The 25,208-nt window shown below is 39.1% G+C and overlaps 1 protein-coding gene across 2 annotated transcripts in view; it reads left to right on the forward strand.

Moving 5' to 3' along the window:
* pkn2a (protein kinase N2a) overlaps positions 1-25,208 on the forward strand; it is a 38,175-nt gene that overhangs the window by 5,945 nt on the left and 7,022 nt on the right. Inside the window, exons 2-15 of one of the 2 annotated variants that reach the window (XM_041992044.1) lie at positions 6,756-6,920; positions 10,088-10,223; positions 14,797-14,951; positions 17,801-17,930; positions 18,033-18,178; positions 18,909-19,122; positions 19,960-20,145; positions 20,269-20,378; positions 20,468-20,611; positions 22,631-22,706; positions 22,877-23,033; positions 24,263-24,389; positions 24,648-24,808; positions 25,033-25,108. In XM_041992044.1, the coding sequence (XP_041847978.1) occupies positions 6,756-6,920; positions 10,088-10,223; positions 14,797-14,951; positions 17,801-17,930; positions 18,033-18,178; positions 18,909-19,122; positions 19,960-20,145; positions 20,269-20,378; positions 20,468-20,611; positions 22,631-22,706; positions 22,877-23,033; positions 24,263-24,389; positions 24,648-24,808; positions 25,033-25,108 (1,983 nt within the window). The remainder of the gene's footprint in view (positions 1-6,755; positions 6,921-10,087; positions 10,224-14,796; positions 14,952-17,800; positions 17,931-18,032; positions 18,179-18,908; positions 19,123-19,959; positions 20,146-20,268; positions 20,379-20,467; positions 20,612-22,630; positions 22,707-22,876; positions 23,034-24,262; positions 24,390-24,647; positions 24,809-25,032; positions 25,109-25,208) is intronic. The other variant, XM_041992045.1, reaches the window with a different exon arrangement.

A 25,208-nucleotide genomic window follows, 5' to 3' on the forward strand; every position in this document is an offset into this window, starting at 1 on the left:
CCGTCCTGGACTTCAAGTCGTTTTTCATTCATTCAGTAAATGGGAACATACCCAAACTTACCTTTCAGTCTGGACATTGGTTTAATGAAGCGCGTTATCACTAGGATCCCCTGCACCCAGAGCGGCTAAAAAGGATAGGACCAGTTAGTCGCTACACGTCTTTGGTTGTGTGGACTATGATGGTGTTGGTTATCTCTATGTAGTATCTCTAGCTAGGTCTAAAAATGATATCTGAGTCGAGTGTTTTCCATCTTTTTCAGTTTTACCCAACGATGTGGAGGGTGCTGAAGCATGCTTGTAGCTAAGATGGTGCAGCACGTTGCTCGTGTTGCTGCCTCCGGCGACAACTTTAGCTCTACAGTAGGGCCCAGCGATATGGCCTATAACTAATATCACTATATTTTTGTGGCCTTTTATAGCAGTTTTACAACATATTTTGCAGATAAATGCATTTTGTTAAACGTCTATCTTGCCAAACCTGAAACACTGCCAGGTGATGGAGCCACTGCTGTCTGTCTTCAGAACCAAGCGGTCCATTTCACATTCAGCTTCCAGCCTACTTATTTTGTCTTGTCTTTTCCCCTACCGCCCTCCCTACGAGACCCACCGCCCCTCCTACAATGTCAAGTTAATTACTTTTGATCTGGTTTTCGTAACATTGCCAAGTCACACCTGAATTTTAAAGATCCATTTCCTCTAGAACACAGTTATACTTTTTTCTTTAATTAAATACCAAACTGTCTGATTACTTATCTGATTTACATGGTAGCAGATCATAGCTGCTCTCTGTGTCGCGCTATCCAAGTTTCTCTTTGATGAGACCACACACACAGACACGTTCATGTACACGCAGGTGAACACACTTCCGCCAGCGCTGTGGACAGAGCGCGCGTCAGAAAACACATCCACCAGCTGAAAATCAGACACTAATATCGGCGTAATTTAATCTACCAGGGAGGTGAAGATGGACACACCTGATCCTGCATGGAGCAGCCCAAGTATTTCTCCTGTTAAGTCGAGAATGTCATGCACATCGTGGGAACGTGCAGAGCTGAACCTCGTCATGATTGTAGTGATTTCTGAGTTGTGTTATGATTTAAAATTCATCCAATATTATTTGTGGGTTTTATTAACGTCAACACATTATCTGAGATCTGCACTTTAGGAACATTTAGAGCAGCTCCACAGAATGAAACTGTTTCATAAGGACATTTAAAGAGGTCTATTAAATTTATAATTTAAATAAATTATTTTATTACAGACTTTGATATATGATATTGTTACTGTCATTCAATGGTCGAGCATAGGTTAAATTATAAAACATAAACTTTCTACCAACTGTCAACTACTTTGTTAGAGAAGGGTCTCTCTTTGATTTAGATCTCAGAACCTGTTCATAATTTCTTTCACCACATTCATGACCCCTAAATGGTCAGACTTGTGCCTCCAACATCTGCACAGCACCAGTGATCTAGAGAAGACGTCTCCTTACTTCCTGTTCCTGTTTCACTCTCACTAGATATCTGAACCTGATCTATCTTCATAGACGTGTGCATGCCTGTCTGATGACTGGTAGATTTTACAGCTGTTTCACTAGCAAACCTCATTAATACTGAAAAGTAATATGAAATAAAGGAAAACATAATATAATTGAAATAGGCTGTTATCAACATTTTCATTCTTCAGCATCATGCGACGGTGACATAGATTTGATTGACATGAGACTGATAAATTTTTGCTATTTAGCCGGCTAAAAACCGCGGTTGTGCTACACTCTCCCTTTTTGCCGTGGATATTGAACACCTGTTAATCAAAAGGAAATGCCCCTAATTATGCTAAATTTCAAGATTGAATAACATCCAAATGGATGAGTTGGAAAAAAATTCACCCCTCTCACAGTTATTATGAAGGTAAACTTGAGCTATTAATCCTAAAATGGTTTTTTGTACCAGGCTTTAAACATGTTTATTTCTACTGTGAAGTTGGCCTTTTTAACATGGGAGTCTATGGGGATTGACTCTGTTTTGGAGCCCCTAGTCGATGAGGGGTGAACTGCAATTTTTTTGCACTTAAGCATAGGCTTCACATTTCATGGGCCGAGGTTGCCGCTTGGTAACACAGGATTTTATTCTTAACCTGCTGATCCTCATCTGGCGACAGACAGCAGCTCAAATCATAGCAGCAGCAACTTCCAGTAGCTCTTCCTGCAGCTCCCGCAGCCTGCCGCCCGTCTCCGCAGCTTTCCAGAGCTGCTGACAGGCAGCTAACAGCGCTAACGGCTCAGACTGATACGCTTCAGGACCACCTGGTTCATGTGTAGCTGAGGAGATTCAGAAGGGAAAAGTCTTCCACCTTAAAGACGCTCTGTGGCTTAGGTACTTTGTGAATCTTGCTTTGCATCTTGCCAGTTAGCTGAGCTGCTGTCTGTCAATCATTTCTGCCTGTGCAGGCCGACCTGCCCACTCTTTGTCCCCTGATCACAACACCTCCCACCCCAACCCTTGCAATTTCAGGCATTTTACAAATTCAGCAGTGGGTGGAGTTATGCAAAAAGTAGGGGCTGGAGTTACACTTTAAGTTATGTAGTCATTAATACGTGTTCATGAGTACCTACACAATTCAGCAGTACTGATTTGAAGGTTGTTGATTACATCCAGTTTATTTGGTTTGTATGGAAATAAAATTTTATACTATTATTATTATTATTATTATTATAATATCCCTATTATTATATTATTACAACCCGGTTTTCAGCATGACTTTTAAAACATGTATGCCTCTACCCAAACCCCCCCCCCCCCCCGAAATGCCCTCCCAAGGCTGTGAACCTGGGGAAAACACTGTATCTCATATAAATTTCTTTTATGTTGCTTTTTTTCTTCAGGTTTACAATGCAAATGAATGGAAACCAGGCTGGTGGTGCTTGACAGCAGTGTCAGCCTTAAAGGGATAAATTCAGCTGTATCTGCACTAACTGTGAAATTCAGTCTTTCTAGTTTTTAATTCCTTGGAATTGTGGTAACATTTCACGATGTCTCCTTCATTACAGAAGTTGCTTTTCAGGGGAGCAGCAACAGGCTGCCAGTGTTGTATTTAACTGGGGTTAATTTTAGACAGTCCTCTCCCTGGAGTGAGATTAGGTCCCATTCTGGGCTCCTCTGACCTCACAGAGTGAGAAGCTAAGAGGGATTTGGCCGTCGCTGCTCAGACGGTTTATCTTCCCTGTTTATGTCAATGGGCTGTGTGAGAAAACACAAAGTGAGTGAGCTGGAGACAAGCGGATATTAGCAGAGTGAATGACTGAGACTTCGGACTGGCTCTGGTGTAGTATAACCTTTGCAGCGGAGGATACAATTACTCCTGTTGGACAACAAGCTGGTTGTGATGATGGTTTAGCTGGTCAGCAGATCATGCGTGGACTTTCTCGTTCAACTGATCTAGAAATGGAATTGGCTGAAACAGATGAAGCTGTGGTAAGGCACGAGAGGTTTTTCCTATAGACTTTAGGCCTCCATTTATTTGCAGTTGTAATAACAGAAGCTCAGTCAACTAAAGCCTTATTTTAATTTTTTTTATGTGTTTTTAAAATGTGCTTCTTCCAGAAATGCATGATAATAAAGTGTTTGATATCAACGTTAACAAAAACTGCATGTTCAGGATTATGCTTGAACAATAGTGTGAGTTATGTTAAAACAGTGGGATGCAATTTAATGGTCATGTCAGCTACCTTAAGTATGACATAAGATATTATCAAGTCAAAGAGCTTCAACTGATACGCAGTGTAATGTCATTTTATGGCAAAATGAACTAGTGCAGCATTCACAGTGACCTCTAAAGCTATGGTGTTCAGGAAGTGACTACTAATCCCTCTTAAGTTAAGGTGATGGCTTTAAGGATGCAGGTCAGTGGTAACTGACAGCAGTAAAGGCAGCACGTACTGAGGCTCGAGTTATCTTGGAGTGATGGAGCTGTGTTATTCAGGTTGGAATGTCACAATTATCGATTTTAACGGTATGATTATTGCCATAGAAATAATCAGGATATTAGGATTATTATATGTTAATTAAAATCCCAACACTGAAATCATAAACTCTCCTTATAGGTTTTTAAGTTTTATTTCCGTCTCATAATGCCATCCTAAGAAAATAATATAGAAACAAAGTAAAGAAACAACAAAAGCCTCATTCTGACTAAATCTCCTCTGCTCTGTGAAGAATAAATAAATCCTACATAGTAACTGGGTTTTTCTCTGAGAAAACAGATGGAAAAGGCCACCGGATCTCTGCCTGGAGTTGGGAGGCTTCTCTTTGGAAACTAGATCACAAAAAGAAACAGGAAAAGCTCGTAGCTAGCTTTGACTTCCAGGTGTCGTTTTGCAGAACAGCTGCTGTTTGAGGCGAAAGTACTACAACAGTGGAAATAAAGAAATGACCACATATCTGGAATTAAATGTGTTTTTTCTACAGGTCATTGCACACTGACTTAAAAAAGGCATCAACCTCAACCAGTTATGTTTGAGCAACAAAACTATACCTAAACGCCCCCCCCCCCCTTTTTTACATCTATATCATTTAGTGCTAACGAGTCACATTAAGCTGCAAATTCAACTAGAGTCGTACACAGTTATAAAATAGCGAATGACAGCATTTAATTTCAATGTTGTGTCAGATGAATACTAACATTAGAATTATAATGTTAATCTAAGCTAGTTTTAACAATGTAAACAAAGAAAAAGGAAAAGGAAAGTTTTCATCTGAGTTGATCTGACTTACCCTGTTAGCTTTTATAAAGTTTAGGCAGAATTTTAAATGAAATCCCCAGATAACTTGACGGGTTTGCCTCTTATGTAACACACACAGTCTGTAACACACAGATGATGTGCTGAACTTTTGATATGGATCAGACATTTTCCTTTATGGAAAGTGAGGATATAGAGGGATATTTACAACTAATTAACCGTGGAGGTTAATAATATTACGGTTAATTGTGAATTTAATTTAGGTTGTAGAGACTACTTCAGGCGCAGCCATTTGTTAACGGTTCATTTTATTTGTACAAAGCCACTACAGAGTTGCGTGTAGAAAGCAATGCTCATCCTACTTTGTTTTGCAGAGATAACAAGACACTTTACTGCTCCAAAGAAGAATGTTGGAAATTGCTCATTATTCTTAGACAAGGGCAGAGAAAAATGGTGGATCCAGCCAAGTGAAAGGGGTTTGTCTTAATAAAAGACAAAAAAAAAAACACACAAGACAACAAACAATCATCTAAGATAACAAAACAAACAAGAAAGTATGATGAGGTTCATCTTGCCCTAGGCTTGACCAGGTAATGGTGGGTAATGAAGGGAGACCACAGTATAGTACGTCTGAAATATTAGCATCTGAAGCCACATGTGTTCATCCTGCCTGACCAGCCTGTAGATTACTTTAGAAATGCCTTCTTAAATATCGTAAAGTTGTTTTACTAAAGCAGCAGCCGACTCATTAAAGCAGTTTGCAGAGTTTAAAACTGGTTTAAAACGCCTCACAGAGGAAATGATTCCTTCTGCCACTGACATGGTTTTAACTGTAGTTAACCAATTAGCAGCCAGTAAACTAAAGACTGTTTTGTGGTACATTTCTTCTTCTTTCTTTGGGTGCATGCAGTTGTGGGATTAGATGGATGGGGTGGGGGGGGGGGGGGGGGGGGGGGGGGGGGGGGGGGGTGGGATGAAAAAGATCAAAAGTTGTCTGATTTGCTCCTTGTTTCAAATAGAATATTAAATTTAGAATATTTTGGATCACAACTCGGAGGATAAAAACCTTTAGAACTATCATAGCTTTTCTGGGCAGTGATGTATATCTGTGTCCAGTCTGAAAACCGAGCTTTTGGACTGTGTTGCTGCCCTCAGAGCTGAGATACAGCTTCCAATCCTAAAGATTTTGTATTGTTTTACTGACAGTGACCCCGGCTCTCTAAAAGAACCAAGATGTGGAATCATGCTAAAAGAAGCACATTTTTCTTTTCTTGTTGGTTCGTTATCACAGCCAGGAAACGTTTTAACAGATGTAGCCTTCAGGTTAACCAACCACACCTTCTCTACTTGTTTTATTAATAAAAACATTTTTTTAAAGGTCCATGTTATGCAAAATTCACTTTCTAAAGGTTTTCTAACAGTCATATGTGTTCTCATAGCCTGTTTATGAGGCCCAGAAACAAGAAAATTCTGTTTCCTTTCTTGCTTGCTCCACCATTTAGCGAATGTGTGCTCAAACGGGTGAGTCTGGGAACTTTGTGACCTCACAAAGGGAAATAACCACTGCCCCCGGCAGTGGATACTGTCATTATTAAAGATCTCTCTGTGAATGCTGTTGTGGGGTTGTTTGTTAAATGTGAAAATAATAATTTAAATCATTTAAAAAATGTTACCACAATATACACTCATCTCTGATCAGTCCTTCTTCCTCATGCTCTGCATGCTGGCACAGTCACTGAGTCCAGATCAGATAAATTATGTCACTTCAGTTTTTACAAATTAAGGAAAAATGTAGCAATTCTATCTTGTAATAAATAAATGAATGTATTAATTCATTAAAAGACAAAAAAACTTGATGTCACACAAGTTTGATCTATTTGATCTACACAGACGGATAGATGGATAAAAATCATTATTTAAAAAAGTATTAAGTGAATTAACAAAAAGTTTAAAAAAAAAGTTTTTATTTAAAAACAAAAAAAATTGTTGTTATCCATCTAATGATGTTTTCCTCCAGGGGGATGCCAGAGGCCAGCTGGTGGCGGAGCGACTCGGTCTGGGGCACAACCTGGACCTGTCGGACACCATGGTTCAGCAGAAGCTGGATGAGATCAAGGAGCAGATCCGCCGCGAGATCCGCAAGGAGCTCAAGATTAAAGAAGGTGCAGAGAACCTGCGCAAGGTAATATATTTACAAATATAGAAACAGAATATATATATATATTCTGTATGTATATATATTAGTAGTATGTAATTGTTGCAGCCGGCTTCTACTATCTTACAGCTCTGAGTAAATGGCTTGTAATTAAATTGCATTTTGTAGCTGACATCTTCATGTAATGCTGCTCTTTGTTGCTTTAAGTTTGGAAGTTGGAAGTTATAAACAGAATATATATATTCTGTTTATAACTTCTGCCTAGAAGTGAATGTGAGTGGTTGTTAGTCTCTATGGCCTTTTGATGGACTGGCAACCTGTCCAGAGTAGAGTTATATTAAAAAAACAGATTCTCAGATACTAATAGATTCTAAAATTTAGTATCTAGTTAAATATTAATTAGCATGTATATCAATACTTAATTGCCACTTTGGCTTCTGCTGATTGACGGAAAAAACCACCCGTTTCTACCCATTTTAAACAGGACCTGCAGCAGGCAGCCCCGCCCCTACAACATCTCTTTGGAGCACCCATTGTTTACTGGGTTGCCAACTTTGGAACTTGTCACTATAATTAGCGTGTTTAAGACGTCTCTAGTGAGTTTTTTTTTTTTTAAACAAAACCAACAGATTTACCAACTTTTTTGGTATTATTGGAGACTTTTGAAACTGCCAAGAAAACACTTAGACCCTCATTTATAAAATGAACATACGATGAAACTCTGTGCGCACGACAATTTCCATGCAAGGATTGGGAATTATTCATTTGGACGTGAGTCTAGGATACGAACAAATCTCATGACAGGTCTGAGATCACGTACGCAAGTTTGACTTGGTGTGGATTAGTGGTGCAGCACAACAGACCCAGAAAATATTTATTAAACAAGCCTTAAACCGTCATCTAAGCATAAGCAGCCATTTATTTAGTATACTCATAATAAACATACTAAAATGGATTTCCATAAGTAATAAAATAACTTACTACACTAGCGCATTTAAAAATGATTTGGGGAACTAACAAATATGATAAACAGCCTAAGCCCACACATGACAGTTATAATAGCTCAAATTAAATGAATAGACCCATAAAACATTATACACTAGAATTTGAAACAACGATGATAAATACAGACAGAAATCTGTGTTTGCAAACACACCAATACTCATATTCACTCTCGGACCATTTCATCACACTGTGCAGGTTCGTATTGCTGAAAGGCAGGTGAATGTGTCTCAGAAAAGTGGGGCGACTCTGCGGTACTCTCCAGAGAAAGTCTGCGACATAATTCTGTCTTGTGCAGTCCTTCACAATATTGCTCTGGCGAATGGAGCCTTTTGGTGCCCTGGTGCTGCCAGAGGTGTGGATGCCTCTTCCATGTAGCATTTTTGTTCACGCCTTAGCTTGAAATAACCCAAATACAGGAAGCGGATTTCAGTGGCTAAATGCAACCAAAGCAAACACAAAGGCCGCTCCATGTTTTACTCTGATGTGGTGAAGACAAAGTTGTCCTCCATTAACCAATAAATGAACCATTTTCTTTTTCTTCGCTCTCTGTCACAAAAAATTTGAGAAACCTTTTGACATGGCTTCTGCTCAGAAAGTAGCAGTAGTCGAGTCGTCACACAGGGAAGATCTGAATGGTTAGCGAATCATGATGAAATTAAAAATTCTCTCTTATAGGTTTTTTTTTATTAAGACAAAACCAGCTCCGTCTAATCCTCATGCTCCCGATTCCTGACTGCCCAGACATCAGTAGGAACCCATGATTTCCACAGTTAGGGTAAACAGACAGAAGTGCAGAATTTGACACTAAAGTGTAATTCAGTTGTAAAACATGGAATATTGTGGAATTTGCACATCTGTGGGTGCGATCTGTTAACTCCACCAGTTTTTCATGATGCCTGAGCCAAATGAACAAGATAAACTAGATAAAAGTTGAATGAATTTTGACCTTTGTTTGTGTGACCTCGCCTGAACTGACAGAGATCAAGTCTCCTTCAGCAGAACGTCTACTGTTTGCTCATGCACACCTCCCCAAACAAACCAGACTTTGTGAGCAAACAAAGACACCCATAGAAGCTGAAGCTTGAGAGTTTGAAATGTTAAGTTTCATTCAGTTCAGTGAAGCTAACACTTAATTTGTTTTAAAATTCCTGCTTAAATAAAGATAAACATTTCCCTAAATCTCAGTTCTTGTTCACAATAATCTAACCACACTCCCCTCCCCAGTAAATCAGTGGTATTTCATGGTGGAGGTCTCTATCCATCGTAGCCCCTCCTAGGACTTCACTTTAAGGTCTTGTTGAGGAACATGAATTTCCTGTTGAGTTTTCAAATGTCCACCACAACAAGCCTTGTCCTGGTCAGCTGACTCTCAGTGCCCACATGCCTCTTTTTTTACCTTAAAGTCAACATTCCTTCCAGGTCCTCCAATTTTAAAGTTTCAATAAATGTTTTCCATAGATAAATCAATCCCCTCCCCCAAAGGAAGGCACAAGTGCAGTAATATTGTTTATCACCTATAATGACAGGTGGTTAACCTCTTCTCTTATAATTACTTAACTTCTGGGGCAGTATTGGATTATCTACGGTGAATTGAGACATTCTCTCTTTATTCTCTGGACTGTGATTGGTCAATAGAGGTGTCAATCTGAAAATCACCCAGTAGGTATATAAGATTATAATTTTTTTTTTATCAATGATCCTGTTTTCGTGACCCTCAAAATCAGATATGTGGGAGTAATCAGATAATTGTGATGATCTGATGCGATACGTCTTCATGCACTTCTGATATCTGAGAAATCCGGGTCTACATTTACCAGTCTATCATCGGATTTATTTTGTAGGATGTACATGCAGGGTGAAGTCTTTTCCTGTAATTTTCAAAACGTCTTTGTTGGAAATGGCGATGTCCACGATCTCAACATTAAACTATTATGAGTGCTATTTTAAAAATCCAAATTTGACATTATGTTGAAAATGATTTTGGATGGAAGCAACAGTTTTTTGCACGTGCTTAGATGTAAAAAAACTAAATCAGATGTATGGTTCTACAGTCACAAAGTCAGAAGTATTAGGGAGAAATCTACAAGAGGTTAAATTCCATTTTCATTGGCTGAATAGTTTTTCCCATCGCAGATAATCATTAAAACCAGATAGAGATTTTCATGGTTCTTCTTTGCTTCTCTTCTCAGGTCACCACAGACAAGAAGAGCCTGGCGTATGTTGACAACATGCTGAAAAAGTCTAACAAGAAGGTTGAGGAGCTTCACCAGGAGCTTCAGGAGCTTAACGCTCACATTGTGGTCAAAGACCCAGAAGAACTTCTAGGTAATCAGATCTTGATTATTTAACACAATTATTCCTTATTTACTTTAAAAATGTGAATTTTTATCTATCTATCCATCTATCTATCTGTCTATCGATCGATCGATCGATCAATACTGTTTGTCCAAAGTGTTGATGAATTTCCTAAATCTCACATTGTTCACTGTGTTAATTGAGCACAAAAGTTCTGTTTGTTTATAACGTTTGTCTCTTTGTGTCTCTGGGAGCTGGTGGATTATTTGGTCGTGACTCTTCAGTCTAACTTGAGAGGTGTTGGCAGCTCAGGTTGAATAAAAACAAAGTGGTCGGGGCTGTGGGAGGAGTCTGCAGCAGAGCGCTGCAATGCCAGTGGTGCTCGATTTGCAACTGAACACAGCACAAGAGTAAACTGTGAAGGTGCAGAAAATCAGATCATTTCATTTTTATGATCGTTGAAAACCCAGATTGTAATTGAGTTTAAATTCGATTAATCACCCAGCCTTAGTCTGTTCTTATCTGGGACGATCTTTAAGTCTCACTTCCAGTCACTGTCTGTTAAACAATCTTGGGGATAGACACTGGTTTGAATCGTGAATGCAAATTATCATTGAGTAAATCATTGTGGAGCACCTATATAAACACACTCATGCAAACACACAGTGCACACATTGAGTGTTTGGAGGTGACTCACTCTCCAGAGGCTGACATTGTTGCATTCCACATTCCAGCGACGGCTACAATGAGCCGTCGATTGTTCCCCTCCGAGACTGCTGAAAGCCTGCTCCTGTGCATTTGTCAACAGCAGTGGAATTTAGAGAGTTAACCACAATAGTCGTGTGCATTCACTATCCTTTTGTTACAGTAGTCACCTTATAGAGTAATTGTTGGTGGTAATTGTCCTGATGAATTCAGGAAGCAAAGGAATGGTATTTGTCTGCCAGTTCAGTTTCGATGTGTGCTGGATGAGGAAAGGGGGGTTGTCTTGGTAAAATGGTTATCTTAAGTGGAAACAAATTTAACCTGACTCCACGACCTCCCATCTGGTGAACAAGGCCTTTCTGTTTAAGTGAGGCAACGCTGCTGAATGTCATTTGCCATCATAAAGTGATGGAGAGCGACTCAACGTGCATCTCAAATCTAGAAGAGACTTCAGTCTTTTCCTGAATTAGTAAGAGGGAGTTGCTCTGTTTATGTTCCAGGAGAAGATTGATGGGGCTTAAACGCAGGGTTACCAGTCAGGCCCTTCTGTCACACACGATTTCATTCAGTCATTTGTCCCGAGATCAGCAGAGTTTTCTTTCTTGTCATATCTCAAGTGAAGTTAACCCTAGTGTTAGATCTGTGTATCCTAGCCATGATGTAATTGTTTGGAGAGTAGTGTTAGGCATGTGCTTTCTCATCAGATGCAGATTGGGTTAATGTGAGGGAGGGTTCCCCTTGTCCGTGGTCCAGCGGTGACATCAGCCCTGCAGCTATTCAGTAGCTCAGTATCTTGTCTCACAGCCCAGCGTGGGCCGGCTTAACCATTCTGAAAGTGGGAGTGGGGGTCCTTGAATTCTTGGCTCTATGCAAGCTCAACCAAACCACACCCTCCCAAACGGAGGAAAGCCCCCAATGTAATCTCCATGGCATATGTAGTTGTCAAACATATGGCTTGGGGACTAAAACCAGGCCACCAGAGAGCCCAGTCTGGCCCACAGGATGAATTTAGCATTTGTGAAAATTACATAAAAGACATGAGCTACATTTTTTTTGTAAATAAAAGTAACTTCAATTCGTAATTTGTCCATAAGGTTGCATTTTTAAGTAGATATCATTTTAAAAGACAAAGGAAATATCTTGAGAGTACAGAACGATCACTCCGTCAGCTGCAGGTTGAGGTATTTTTTTAGGAGGAGAGATGTGAATGCAGAGCAGAGGAGGTTTATTCACTGCAGCACTGAAAACTTATTATTAATGTTACAGTCTGTCTTCAGCCATGGTCATGATGTCATATCTCCCTTTGTTTTACTTTGTCAGGAAATACTAACGCGACCGGCTGTAACAGCGACTCACTGTGTGTTACAGTTAGTGCCAGACTATTTGTTAACATTATATATAAAATACAACTTTATCAAAGATGACATCTTTTTGACATTTGAGAAATGCATATGGAGTTTTTTTTTTTGGGGGGGGGTCATATATGATACATGCCGTGATATATTTCATGGCAAAGAAAATAGTAAAGAAAATGTAATTTAACATTAAAGGGCATCAGAAGGCTGCAAACATAATGTTTTACTAACTTCACTCGTGTTGGTTATATAAGGCATACATACACCTTCTATATATTTTTCTACCTGTACTTTAACCTACTTCTAATTTGCATCAGCAAGAAGTACAAAACAAGATGTATGTAATTAATTCATCATTCGTTGACTTTTTTTAAGGTTATATATTTTAGTTTTCCAGTTATTTAATGCTTTGTTGCATGTTTTTTTTTTATTTTTCTGTTGTAAAGTTAAACATATGAGGACAAAATGCTGTGAAACAGTAAAATGTTCTGCCTGTAATTAATATTTTTGTTGGTGTAAGCGCTAATAAACCAAAAATGAAGTTAATTTAATTATTATATATGTTTTTAAAAATCGACCAATAAATCGGTAATCAGATTGTTTTTTCTGACAAATATCAGAATCGGCCTCATAAACTCCATATCGGTCGGGCCTGCATATAGTGAATATTTGTCTCTCCTCACCATCTAGAACCTGTGAGATTCTCATCCTGCTTTCTGTCTGTTCACCTGATGCTGAAATTCATCACATATTGTTCCTTCTGTGTTTAGAAGGAAGCAGCTTCACAGCTTTAAATCTATCCTGCTGACTTTTTACCTTTTAGTTAGTAAATCCTGAACATTTCATCCTTCTTTCTCATAAATATTTGATTTTATAAATATATATGAAGAAATATTTAACTGTTGGTGTTTAAAGAGAATCTGTTGCTAAACCTGTTTATGTGTTTAGTGCAGGGGTCTGCAGCCTTTCCAATCCAAAGAGCCATTTTTCCCTCAGCCAGCTAAATAAAACTCCTTCAGAGACAAAAATGTTACCAGACTTTTCAAAAAGGCAAGTTAATATATATTTTTAATGAAGAGCCACCATAGGATATGTGTTATTTTTGAAGAACCACATTTTTATTTCCATTTTTAGGTTTTAAAATAAAGAAAAACATAAAACCTTTATAAAAAGAGGACGTTCTTCTAAGGGATGTAGATATTTGTGGAAAATTCTGTAAATTAAAAGAAAAAAAAAAAGTCTCTGGTTTCCAACCTAATGACAAGAACGATAGATTTAAAAAATATTTTAGCCACGTATTTAGAGGGATTATGGAAGGTCCAGAGAGACACTTGCAGCTCCAAAGAAAGCTGCAAGGGGTCTCGCAGATTGGAGACCCCTGATGTGTGTTTGTAAACCAAAATTTACTGCATTTTCTTTATATAGCAGAAGACCTTCTTTTTAAGGGAAAATACATTTTGCGTGTAACAATGCGATTAATCACGATTACAAATTTTAACCGTTGCCCAGCACTAATATATATAATATATAATAATATATTATTATATATTATATATGTATATATATATATGTGTGTGTGTGTGTGTGTGTGTGTATATATATATATGTGTGTGTGTGTGTATATATATATATATAATTATGTATATAATTTTTCTTTTTTTCAAAAACAATAGTTCATTAAATATGTTGATGATGTACTTTCTTTGTGCTAAAATGTCAGGAAATATTTGGAATTTCAGTTCTAGGTTATTATTGTGCTGTTGTTTTACATGTCTGACCCTCCTGAGGAGAAATCGGGGGAAACAGATTCAACACAGAAATGGTTTCAGGTTGTTTAATATCTTGTGACAGAAAGAACAGTCAGTGCTGAAGCTTTGGATTTGTGCTTTCTCATAGTTTACGTTTGTTTAAAGGAGGAGTTTATATATAACAGCATACCCTGAAACTGAACTGGCAAGTCAAGTTTGGAGAGGTCGGGCAGGTTTTCTTGCCCACCTCGTGTGTGTGCGTGAAGTTCTTTTTTCTTGGCTCTCTGCAGAGTTTGAGGAAGGATTTTCTCTACGCCTTTCAAGTTGAGACTTGATCAGAAAACACAATAAAACACTGAGCTCATCTACCAGAAAGTTATTCCTGCCGTAAGGCCACTGATTCCACACGTGGATCCAGTGGATAGTGATTTATATATTTCTGTTAGCTAGCTTTGGGTTTTGGAAAGAAAAGATGGCAGAAATTGTTACTTTTATTCTAATAGTCATGTTTCTGTTGTCGGTGTCGACATCGCAGAGGATACTTTGAGTTCAGTGATGGAGTTTTGTGTTAAACTGTTAAACTTCATCTGACACGGACATGTTTTTGTAAGCAAACTTCTGTCAGCTTGAAAAGCTGCAGGAATCTTCAGTGAACTAAATATCATCTGCATGTTCGGTAAATATCCAGTTGGTGTGCATTCATGACAAAGTCCAGTGGTGAATAAAGCCTGAGATATAAGCAAATGTTTCCAGATACCATCACTTTTTCATCCTGTTTTTGTTGTTTTTACCTAGAATGCCCTTTAACCCCGGATACTCCTAACAGTGAAGCGAGAATGTGCACTAGCAGCAGCCGCCTGGCAGCCTTAAAACGGCAGAATGACATCGAGCTAAAGGTGAAACAGGGAGCAGAGAACATGATTCAGATGTACTCCAACGGGCCCTCCAAGGTAAGTTTCACCTGACATTTAGGTTTTAGCAGCTAACGCCCAAGTTTTATTTGATTTTTATAGATTCAAATCTGATTGGATCACAGGTAAACAGAGCTAACCTTCAGATCTGATCCCTCATTGAAAGGTAATAAGGGTCCCTTATGGCCACATTCATGTGATGGTGTAAAGGTTTTCTGGACCTCACTGAAGGACAATCTCCTCCCCATCAGAGGTGACTCGTGGGTCTCTGAGGGCCCCAAGCAAAATTTCACAGGGGCCCCTCCAACCAGCGTTCATTGCCCTTTTATTATGATCTTGTATACTTACAGCAATAACAAGATCATGTTAATAATGTTATTTTTAAAGCTGTTACAGCATTAAATTCCTCCATTGTGACTTTTAAATATTCTTTGATGGCTTTTACTTCTACTGACTTACTTATTTTAGGGCTGTCAAATGATTAAAAAAAATTTGATTAGATTAATCACAGCTTACAAATGAATTAAATCATTAATTACACCTGAAATATGCCCATTTTTACTGTATTGTATTGGTAAAAAAGAACCAATGCTTACAGATATTTAGTTTAAGCTGATCTTCCTTTGGGTAAACATCACATGTCCAAGGGTCAGTAAATGCAGCATGTAATGTACGTCTATATGTTTTTCTGCATCATCCCTACCGTGTTCTAGATCTTAATGCAGAATTCATACAGGTTCATCTCACCAACCGTCTCCATGGTGATAATTTCCGTCATAAAACCAGCAGATGTGACGACTGAAGTTAAACAGCCAACATTGATGAAGAAACTCTGATAAAACTGATGACCTGGCTAAAAAAACATTTTTCTGGTTACCTGCAGGTTTTCAAGGTTTGCTGCTTCAACACACCTGATGCAAATTAAACTGATCCAACAGCCTGTAAGTTCTGCATAATGACTCATTAATTTGAGTCAGGTGTGTTGGAGCAGGGACACATTGAAAACCTGCAGGATTGTGACCCTTTGAGGACCGGAGCTGGACACCCCTGCTCTATATGGTAAATCCACAAAAAGAGTTACACCATCACAAATAGTTCAATTAAAATGAGGTGATAGAAAATTAGTTCAAAAGGTATTTCATTAGTATTTAAACAGTATGTGTATTTCTTACTCGGGCTCCTCCTCACCATGCTGGTCAGGGATCTGTTACCTATTTCAGGGGTATGGAGCTGAGTTTTTGCTAGCATCATCTCTTTTCAAGGCATCTTTGCCCTGTAGCAAGACATAGCATTAGATCCTGTAACTTGTTACTGAAGCTCTAATCCTGAGGCAAACCAAACTAAAGAATGCATTTATGTTTGCAGTCACGTTAACAGACATATCAGTTTATTTACATATTTTATTTAAATATAAATTACAATTAAATTTCATCTGTCATCTTGACCTTGATCATGCAAATTTCATCTAATTAAACTGTACTACAGGAAGATAGCTCTCACTAGTTAATGCCAGTAATTATTCATATTTGCTGAAACAGCTTAGGTTAGTGTCACGAGCACCACGAGGAAGCAGGAACAGTCGGACATATTTCCCTGTTTGTAAATGTGAGGAGGAAACATGAGAAAGTACACATACTTTGTTCATATTTCTGTCTCTCAGAGCCAGAAAAACTAGTGAGGAGGTAAGTGTACCATAAATAACCACGTGAGTTAATGACAGCTGGAGCCTCTCAGGTTCATCGTGGCTCTTGTTTCAGATCATGATCATTAGAGTTTAGTGTTGTGTATGGTTTTTGAGGGCGATGTGATTTTCCATTTTATTTATATGTTTTGAATGTCAGACTCCATGCTGTTGAATTTCTTTTGGAAGTAAGCTTTCGTGTTCTTGCAAAGCATCAAAAAGCTTCACTTGTCTGCCTGGAGTAACATTGCTCTGTCTGCGGAACATCCAGGATATATAATAGATTACTGTGGAGCAAGAATAGTGACTTTAGTTTGATCTCCAGTTTTGTCATTTGTATCATATTTAAATCTATAACAACATGTACAGATTAATTCTTTAAGTCTGAAAGTACGAGTCACAAATACAAGTTAGTTTCAAACTATGTTTCAAACTGACTTGTATTTTGTGACTTGCAGAATAATTTGTACTTGTAGATTTAACTTGTACATGAACTTTTTACACTTACAAACAAGTTAGAAAACCTATGTCCCCATCCTATCACCGTATTTTGCAAGCTTTTCCTTGTTTCTTTTATTGGAGGAGAATGCATCTCAATTTTGGCCAAAATTAGTGCAAATTCACACATCATCTACGTCCATGAGCAAAGTTTCAAAACAAGTGATACTTGGAGTGTGTGAGTGCAACTGTTAGTAGTAAAAGGACTGGAAAGTGTCACCTGACTCCCCCCTATCTGTCTGGCCAGTGATTAGGTGGGGGTCACAGTATGTTGTAAGCGACCTTCCCAGCCAGACAGACGGAGGCACCTTCCAGTTGAAAATAATCCTGTCTTGATGTCAGAGAGGAAATGCCTGCTGGACAGAGGTCCTTCCTGCGCGCGCAGCCATCAGCCACCAGTGCTTACACTTCACAGGAATCCGGGGTGGAGTTTGCTTATTCCACTGTGTTTGAGTGTGTGTTTGCACGTAAGAGAGGTCGAGCAAATCAACACACAATGTGATTCCACTTTGTTTTTTGGATGAATAAGATTTTCCATGTGGTCACTTGTATTTTAGCTCCAATTAAGGGCAGAAACCAGCTGATGGCAACAAAACACAATGAGTGACGAGGAGTGGTGTGTATGTTGGGCCACATTTAGTGCGCTGATTAAAACCCTTTGAGTCAGTCAGTAATTGTTAAATTTCGTGTTTTTCTTTTTTACTCACAGGATCGTAAGTTACTAGCAACCGCTCAGCAAATGCTTCAAGACAGCAAGACGAAAATTGAGTTCATCAGAATGCAGATCCTCAAGGCCAGCCAGGCCAGCGAGCTGAGCTATGATAACAATGATGTGATGGGTGAGGGCTCACTTATTTCTAATGACAGTCAGCAAAGATTTTTTAGGCAAATGAAGCAAACTTGCAAGTTCAAAAACTAAAAGCCTGCTGCTTGTCTTCCAGAGAAGCCCATCATCAGCCCTTTAGACCTGCGGGTGGAGGAGCTGTGTCACCACGCCAGGATAGAGTCTGCAGTGGCCGAGGGAGCAAAGAATGTCATGAAACTCCTGGGATCTGGAAAAGTCACAGAAAAGAGAGCACATTCAGAGGTAGGTGAAAACAGGAGTCCCATAACTTTGGAACAATTTGGGTCTTGATTATGGAGCTGGGATAGGCACACACAGTAAGCCTTGTAACTTGTGTTCTCCTCTTTGGAAGTGTAATAACAAGTAAAGGTATGATTCAACTCGACAAAGTATGGATTCATTCTTTAAGTCTAAAAGTAGAATTTTTAAAAAACTATTTTAAAAGCCAAAAAATACAAGCCAGATAATACAAGTACATTTTACATGTACGTGGTAGAAATGTTCTACTTGTAAAATTGACTTGAATTTTCAGACTTGCGGAGTTAATGCAGACTTGTGGGTTTGATTTGTACCTGTACTTGTTACAGTTTCATATATAGCGGAGATAAATGTTACAAGTTACAAAATGTATGTCCACCTCGTTGCTCTATACCAGTGTTTCTCAGTCCTGGTCCTCAGGGACCACTGCCCTGCATGTTTTAGTTCTTTCCAACTCCAGCACACCTGATTCAGATTAACTGAACTGCATGTCAAGTTCTTTGCGAGCCTGCTAACGAGCCAGCCATTTGAGTCAAGTGTGTTAAAGATGGACACCTCTAAAACATGCAGGACAGTGGTCCCCGAGGACCAGGATTGAGAAACACTGCTCTACACTAAGTGACGTAAAGTGAAATGTGTAATTAATTGTCTTTTCCTTCTCCGTCTCTTTTCCTTCCACCTTATTCCTTCCTTCTTGACTGCTTCCCTCCTTCAGGCTCAGGCTCGCTTTACTGAGTCCAGTCAAAAACTTGACCTCTTGCGATTTTCCTTGGAGCAGCGCCTCAGCGAGCTGCCTAAAAACCACCCTCGTAGCAGCAGCATCATAGAAGAGTTGTCTCTGCTGTCCTCACCAGCTCTCAGTCCCAGATCCAGTATCATCTCAACACAAAACCAGTACAGCACCGTAACCAAGCCTGCAGCACTCACAGGTAAAACTCATACGAGTTATGAAATGAGATATTAGACTTTATAATCGCACCATCTGTTGATACATTAGTGAACGTGTTTGTCCTATAAAGCCACTCCAGCCATTCTATCTGTCCTCTTCATCATCAACCAGTCACACCACAACCTCTCTCCATGCTGCCAGATTAACAACTTTGCCACCATTTTTCCTTTGTTAGGAAAAAGGCACTGGTCAACAAAAAAAATGCATTTACTAGTTTTAGCTCAGTCAACATTCAACCAACCACAATCCCAGCAGTGAGTTAGAAAACCTCAGACTCCCTACGATAAATATACAGTATCTTAGATATTTATTATCATGTGTTTAAACAATATCAGATGTTTAACATATAATAAAATGATATTTGTTTGAATTTATATTTGAACATACATTTTTTTATGGTATATTTGTGTTAACAATCAGCCTGTTTGATCTGTGTGATCTGGTTAGACAGACGTGGACATAAAACCCAGATTTTAATGATAAGATTGGAATTATTGGTTTCCGCTGTCACCTGGTTTTGCACAAGGAGAAAAGATTGTTTCTCTTTACAGTGTTAAGTAGTCTAGACATATTGTTGTCTAAGTCAAAGTGAAGAGAATTTAAGTAAATGTTCTCAGCTGTCTTTGCTCCAAGTCTGACTTTGAGAATGAAAACATGGCAGATTAAACCTGAACCAACAGGATTCTGAGTAAAAAACTTGGTTTAAACTTGTAAAACTGTTTGATGAAGTATTGGAAAACAAATGCTGTCAGCAGATGCCTAGATTTAGTCACTCCTAACATTTACGAATTTGTATTCTGGTCCCCCCAATCTTCAGGGACATTAGATGTCAGGCTCATGGGCTGTCAGGACCTTCTGGAAAATGTCCCGGGTCGTTCCAAAGCTACATCCATCCCACTTCCCGGCTGGAGCCCCAGCGAGACGCGCTCGTCCTTTATTAGCCGAGCTAACCGAAACCGCGGCGTGAGCTCGCGGAACCTAACAAAGAGCGAGGAGGTCTCCAGTAAGTAGACCTGACCCTCCATCGCCTAAAAACGATGAAGAGGATGAAAACTTTCTGATATTTTTGCCATGAATTTATTGGAGCTAAGTGTCCAGCAGGTGTTAAAACAGATGTCTTCCTCAGATGAAATCAGTGCAGTGCTGAAGTTGGACAACACAGTCGTTGGCCAAACAAGCTGGAGGCCGATCAGCAACCAGGCCTGGGACCAGAAGTTTACACTGGAACTGGACCGGGTAAAACACACACTTCAGCCTTTGAACTACACACCACACAGTTGGCATGTTCCACGCCTGTTTACCGTTGGTGCCACTCTGTCCCTCAGTCTCGAGAGCTGGAAATTGCCGTGTACTGGCGTGACTGGCGTTCACTCTGTGCTGTCAAGTTCCTGCGGCTGGAGGACTTCCTGGACAACCAGCGTCATGGAATGTGTCTGTACCTGGAGCCACAGGGGATGCTGTTTGCTGAGGTACTCCCTCACACACCAAGTAGAGACACTTATATAAAGCAGTTGAGTATTGTTTCATGTTTCGAGTGACGGGTCGTGTTAAAACATTTCAGTTGTCGGTTAGTTTTAAAACACCGAAAGCTCACGTTAGGAAGGACACCTTGATATACGGAGGAAAGCATGGTGGACACTGACGTGAACATTTAAAGGGCTGGCAATGACAATCCCCCTCCTGGTGCTGAAATACAGACAGTAAATGTCTGTTTCCCATATCATAATTAGTCTTGATTCATCAGTCTTAGTTTTATTTTTTGTTTCTTACATATAGGTTTATTAAATGGGATGTAAATCTGCTGAATCATGTTTAAATGAACTCTGTAGTTGTAACAGGTAAATATGAGATTAGTCATAATAGGCCCCGTTTCCACCAACTGGTCCAGCTTGGTACAGGACGGTTTGGTTCAGTAAACTCTGATGTCTGTTGTGTTTCCCAACCGTACCTTTACCTGGTAAGTGGCCTATCAGTCAGATACCAATGGATGCATCAGCTACGTTTTAATGTTATTGCTGCAACACTTTCCTGAATTATGGTGATAGGGCTGGACAATAATCTTTTTTTTTTCTTTTTTTTTCAAAGCGACTAGCAACAAATCTAGTGACTTTTTCTGGTATCATTGGAGACTTCTGGAGATTGACATAAATGAACTTAGTTTATTCTTCTCAATGAGGAGTGGGTTCTGCGCAGATCCCTCCCCCGTCCAGAAGCACTCAGGAGAGGCTTGGTCCTCCTGCAGCTGCATCAGAGCAGGAGATCAGCTCTGTTTCATGACCAGGCTGAAAATGAAACGTACAAAGCTGCTGCTGGATGATCCCGCGCTGGCTTACCGTCAGATAGTAATGTTTATTAATGAAGAGTGTGGACAAAAATATTTAAAGTTAAATGTGTTGTTACAAGTTGCAGACTCCTAATTAAAAAACAAATTACACTTAATAAAATTAAACTAAAAAACAAAGAAAATATTGACTGAAGAATTTAATTTAATTTTATTATGTTTTGCTGATCAGATGAAGACGTCATTTAGCGACTTCTAGGACTTTTAGGACAATAGCTGCTTTCCTTGCTGCAACAGTGCATCTGAAGCATTTCCACTCATAGAATATGCTGAGTCAGAAGATGAAGCACCAGTTGTTGCTCTCTCTTTTTTCTGTTTATGGTAGCAATTCTGACCACTTTTATTTTTTAGCCTAGTTGAAGCACCTTTGTTTAAATCTATAAGAAGAACATAAGTCAATGTTGTAGTTTAAAGTTAAAGCTATTAATACAGAGAAAGGTAAAAGTTTTATTTGACCTTTGATGGTGATTTCAAATTTCTTTGTTTGAAGGCTAATTTAGCTTTGCTAAATAGAAATAAAAGGTGAACATTAATTTATTGTACAGTTTTTATTTCTAAAATGTTATACTGGAGGAGTAAAAATACTTTTTACTTTTACGGGCAACTGTTGTGGGCATTTTTGAGGCTTTTATATTGTTTATATCCGTATCAGAATTATATCTTATCAACCGAAATTAAGAAATATATCGTGATACAAGTTTTGGCCAGCCCTGTATGGCGAAGAATAACATGACCCCGTATTTTTAAATGTTAGCGCTTTGTTTTTTTTTGTTTTTTTTTTGGTTTTTTTGTTTTGTTTTTGGAACAGATGATTCTTTCGACTAATCTGTGGATTACGGTTTGTCAAGCTTCACCCATAAGGTTGGATTGGTAAGATTGGGACCCCGGATGACGTGCGATAAAGCTCTCGCTAGCCGTGGTCGTACGTTTGTCCCATGACGACAGCTGCATCTAACTCACTTCTCAACCTGTTCAGTCTGTTTTCTTCGTCTCCTTAGTGATGGTCACCTCTAAGGCCAAATAGCAGAAAATGGTCTTAACTTGTTAAAATTTTGAAAAAAAAAACAAACAAACACACCCCCACACATTTCATGTTTTTTTTTTTAACAAAAAGAGTATAACACTCCTACATGTTTCTTTTATGTAGGTAACATTTTTCAACCCGGTCATTGAGAGAAGACCAAAGCTGCAGAGACAAAAGAAGATTTTCTCCAAACAACAAGGTGAGTAACAGCCTGCTCTGTGCCCAGAAAACATAATAAATTCTATTCTGTTTATTCATCTTCTCTGTCTCAGCATCTTCTCTGCCTGACACGTGACAGGGTTTATGTCCAATTATTTTTCATGGGATTTTTATTTGATTTTGTTTATCTTTTGTTTCTGTCTCTATCAGGTAAAACTTTCCTGCGAGCTCCTCAAATGAACATCAACATCGCCACCTGGGGCCGGCTGGTGAGAAGAGCCATACCGACGGTCAGCACCAACTCCTTCAGCCCTCAGGCAGCCGAGACCGGACCCAGCAGCCTGCCTGGTTCACCCACACCCAGCGGGTAAACCAAACATCTTTAAGGTCTCCAGTATCCAAAGATGGGGACCTGAGTCGCACTCAAGTTGCTTTTACAATGACCTCAGACTTCCAATTTGAGACTCGCAAACAATCTTTAATTTTTTTGTCTTCTTCCTGATCTCCTGTCTGCTGGATGTAATTTATTTCTTCAGAATAACACTGACGTAATGTCATACAAACACAGATGTGCATGCACACGCAAACAGTAAAAACAATGGCGAGCACACCTGTTGCTGCTGCACCTTTCATGATGACTTTTAAGTTTAAAAACATTATACAAGGGACATTTAAAATGGCAACAAACTGTGGCTGAACTTAATCAACCTTAAACACACCTGAAGAAGTTAGTCACTGTAATATGTAAGTTAATGTTAGCATCGATGTTAGCAACAAGCTAAGCGCCACAGCAGCGTGAACGTTAGCTTGTTACTACTTTGTACTAACTTCATCAGATTGGCTCCACTGACTGTGTTCAGAAATAAGACATTTACTCAACATAATGACGTGTTTCCATGAACTGGCTTTGCCATGACCCCCTCCAGATAACTTTTAACTGGAAACAACTGGTTTTACTGGGTCTGTTCATTAGAAAAACATTTTTTGGCTGTTTTTGATTTAGTAATGCTATTTTTAATATTTGAAAAGTTTTCGATTTCGCTTTAAAAAATTTAATGTTCATAATTCATTTTACATTAAGTGATTTCAGCCTATGAGTTAAATGTAATAACGTTTTAATAATAATTATGATAACATATGTTCTGACCATCCTCGCTTTAGGAAAAGAAAACTATAATCTTTAGTATTAGTTTTGCAGAGTTTTCAATGCATCCAGATGCATTTTGTGGACAAAATAAAAAGATTTTATGCTATATGCTAGGAGCATATTTAGAAATTTGACTAAACTACATGTTCATCTATAGGTTTTCTCAATTGAGTAAAGCAAAGAAATGGTCCAGTGGAGAGGGACCGAGCATTTCAGTTTTTAGCTGAAGATTAGTGTTAGAAAATCCTGGTAGACAAAAGGGAAGGATGGATTTGTAATTCCTTCCTAGAAGACCAGACGGCAGATTACTCATTACAGCTGAAAGTGACTTGACTTTGACAAGACGACTTGTGAACGCTACTATTATCTCCTAAAAGACTTCTGTGGTGCTGCTGCTGCTCAGTTGGGGTCTCTTCTCACCACCATTTGTTTCCTTTGTCTAAACACAGTGACCCGCTGGTGACCAAGTTGGACTTTGACAAAGAACCTACACCAGGACCCAAACACTACCCAGCACCCGATGACGACAGAAAACCACTGATGCAGCATAAGCTGCAAGACAAGGAGGAAGTACAGGTATGATGGTGTTTGAGGAATTCCAGCTATTTCTGATGAGGCAGCACTGAACCAACATTACTGATGTTGCTCATGCTGCAGATAATTATATATATATATATATATATATATATATATATATATATATATATATATATATATATATATTTGGGACTTTGGCTCTCAATTGATCTTTCTGGTTAAATGAAAGATAAATAAAAAAGGGCTTTGGATTTGTGACAGTCTTTTTCTGCATCTTGTTGGCTTACTCGCCCTCAGTGGTGCTCTTACTCGTCTCTGCAGGATGCGCTCGCATCGTTCGACTTCCTCAACAAGAGAAACAGCACCGTGCTGAAGCCAGACATGGACGGAGTGCTGGAGCAGGAGATCCAACACCCGGACCTGGAGCTCACCACCATCCACAAAGACACAGAGATAAGGTAGGACGACATTCACATTTATCTTTAAGAGAAGGGAAAAGATGGTGCTTATTGTTTTCAGGTTAAGAAAATAATGCTGATGATGGTTTTTGGCCCTCAGCCTCTAAGTAACCCTTCTGTTGATTAACATGCTGTGACTAATTGTTGATGGATGTAACCAGTAGTTATTCCAGTATAAACACTGCCTCCTGGTTGTGACTGAACACACTGATCTCTGTCTGAAGGGAAGAAGAGCAGTTCCACTTCAGTCTCCAAGACTTCAAATGTGTAGCCGTCCTTGGACGTGGTCACTTTGGAAAGGTCTGTTTTCTTTCATCTTGTTATGGAGTTGTTACTAACCGTTACTTTCATCACTGGAAAGTGTTTCTCTTGCCTGCAGACTTTAAAGTTGTTATGGTTT

The sequence above is a fragment of the Melanotaenia boesemani genome, chromosome 8, assembly GCF_017639745.1.
Source record: "Melanotaenia boesemani isolate fMelBoe1 chromosome 8, fMelBoe1.pri, whole genome shotgun sequence".
Taxonomy (NCBI): domain Eukaryota; kingdom Metazoa; phylum Chordata; class Actinopteri; order Atheriniformes; family Melanotaeniidae; genus Melanotaenia; species Melanotaenia boesemani.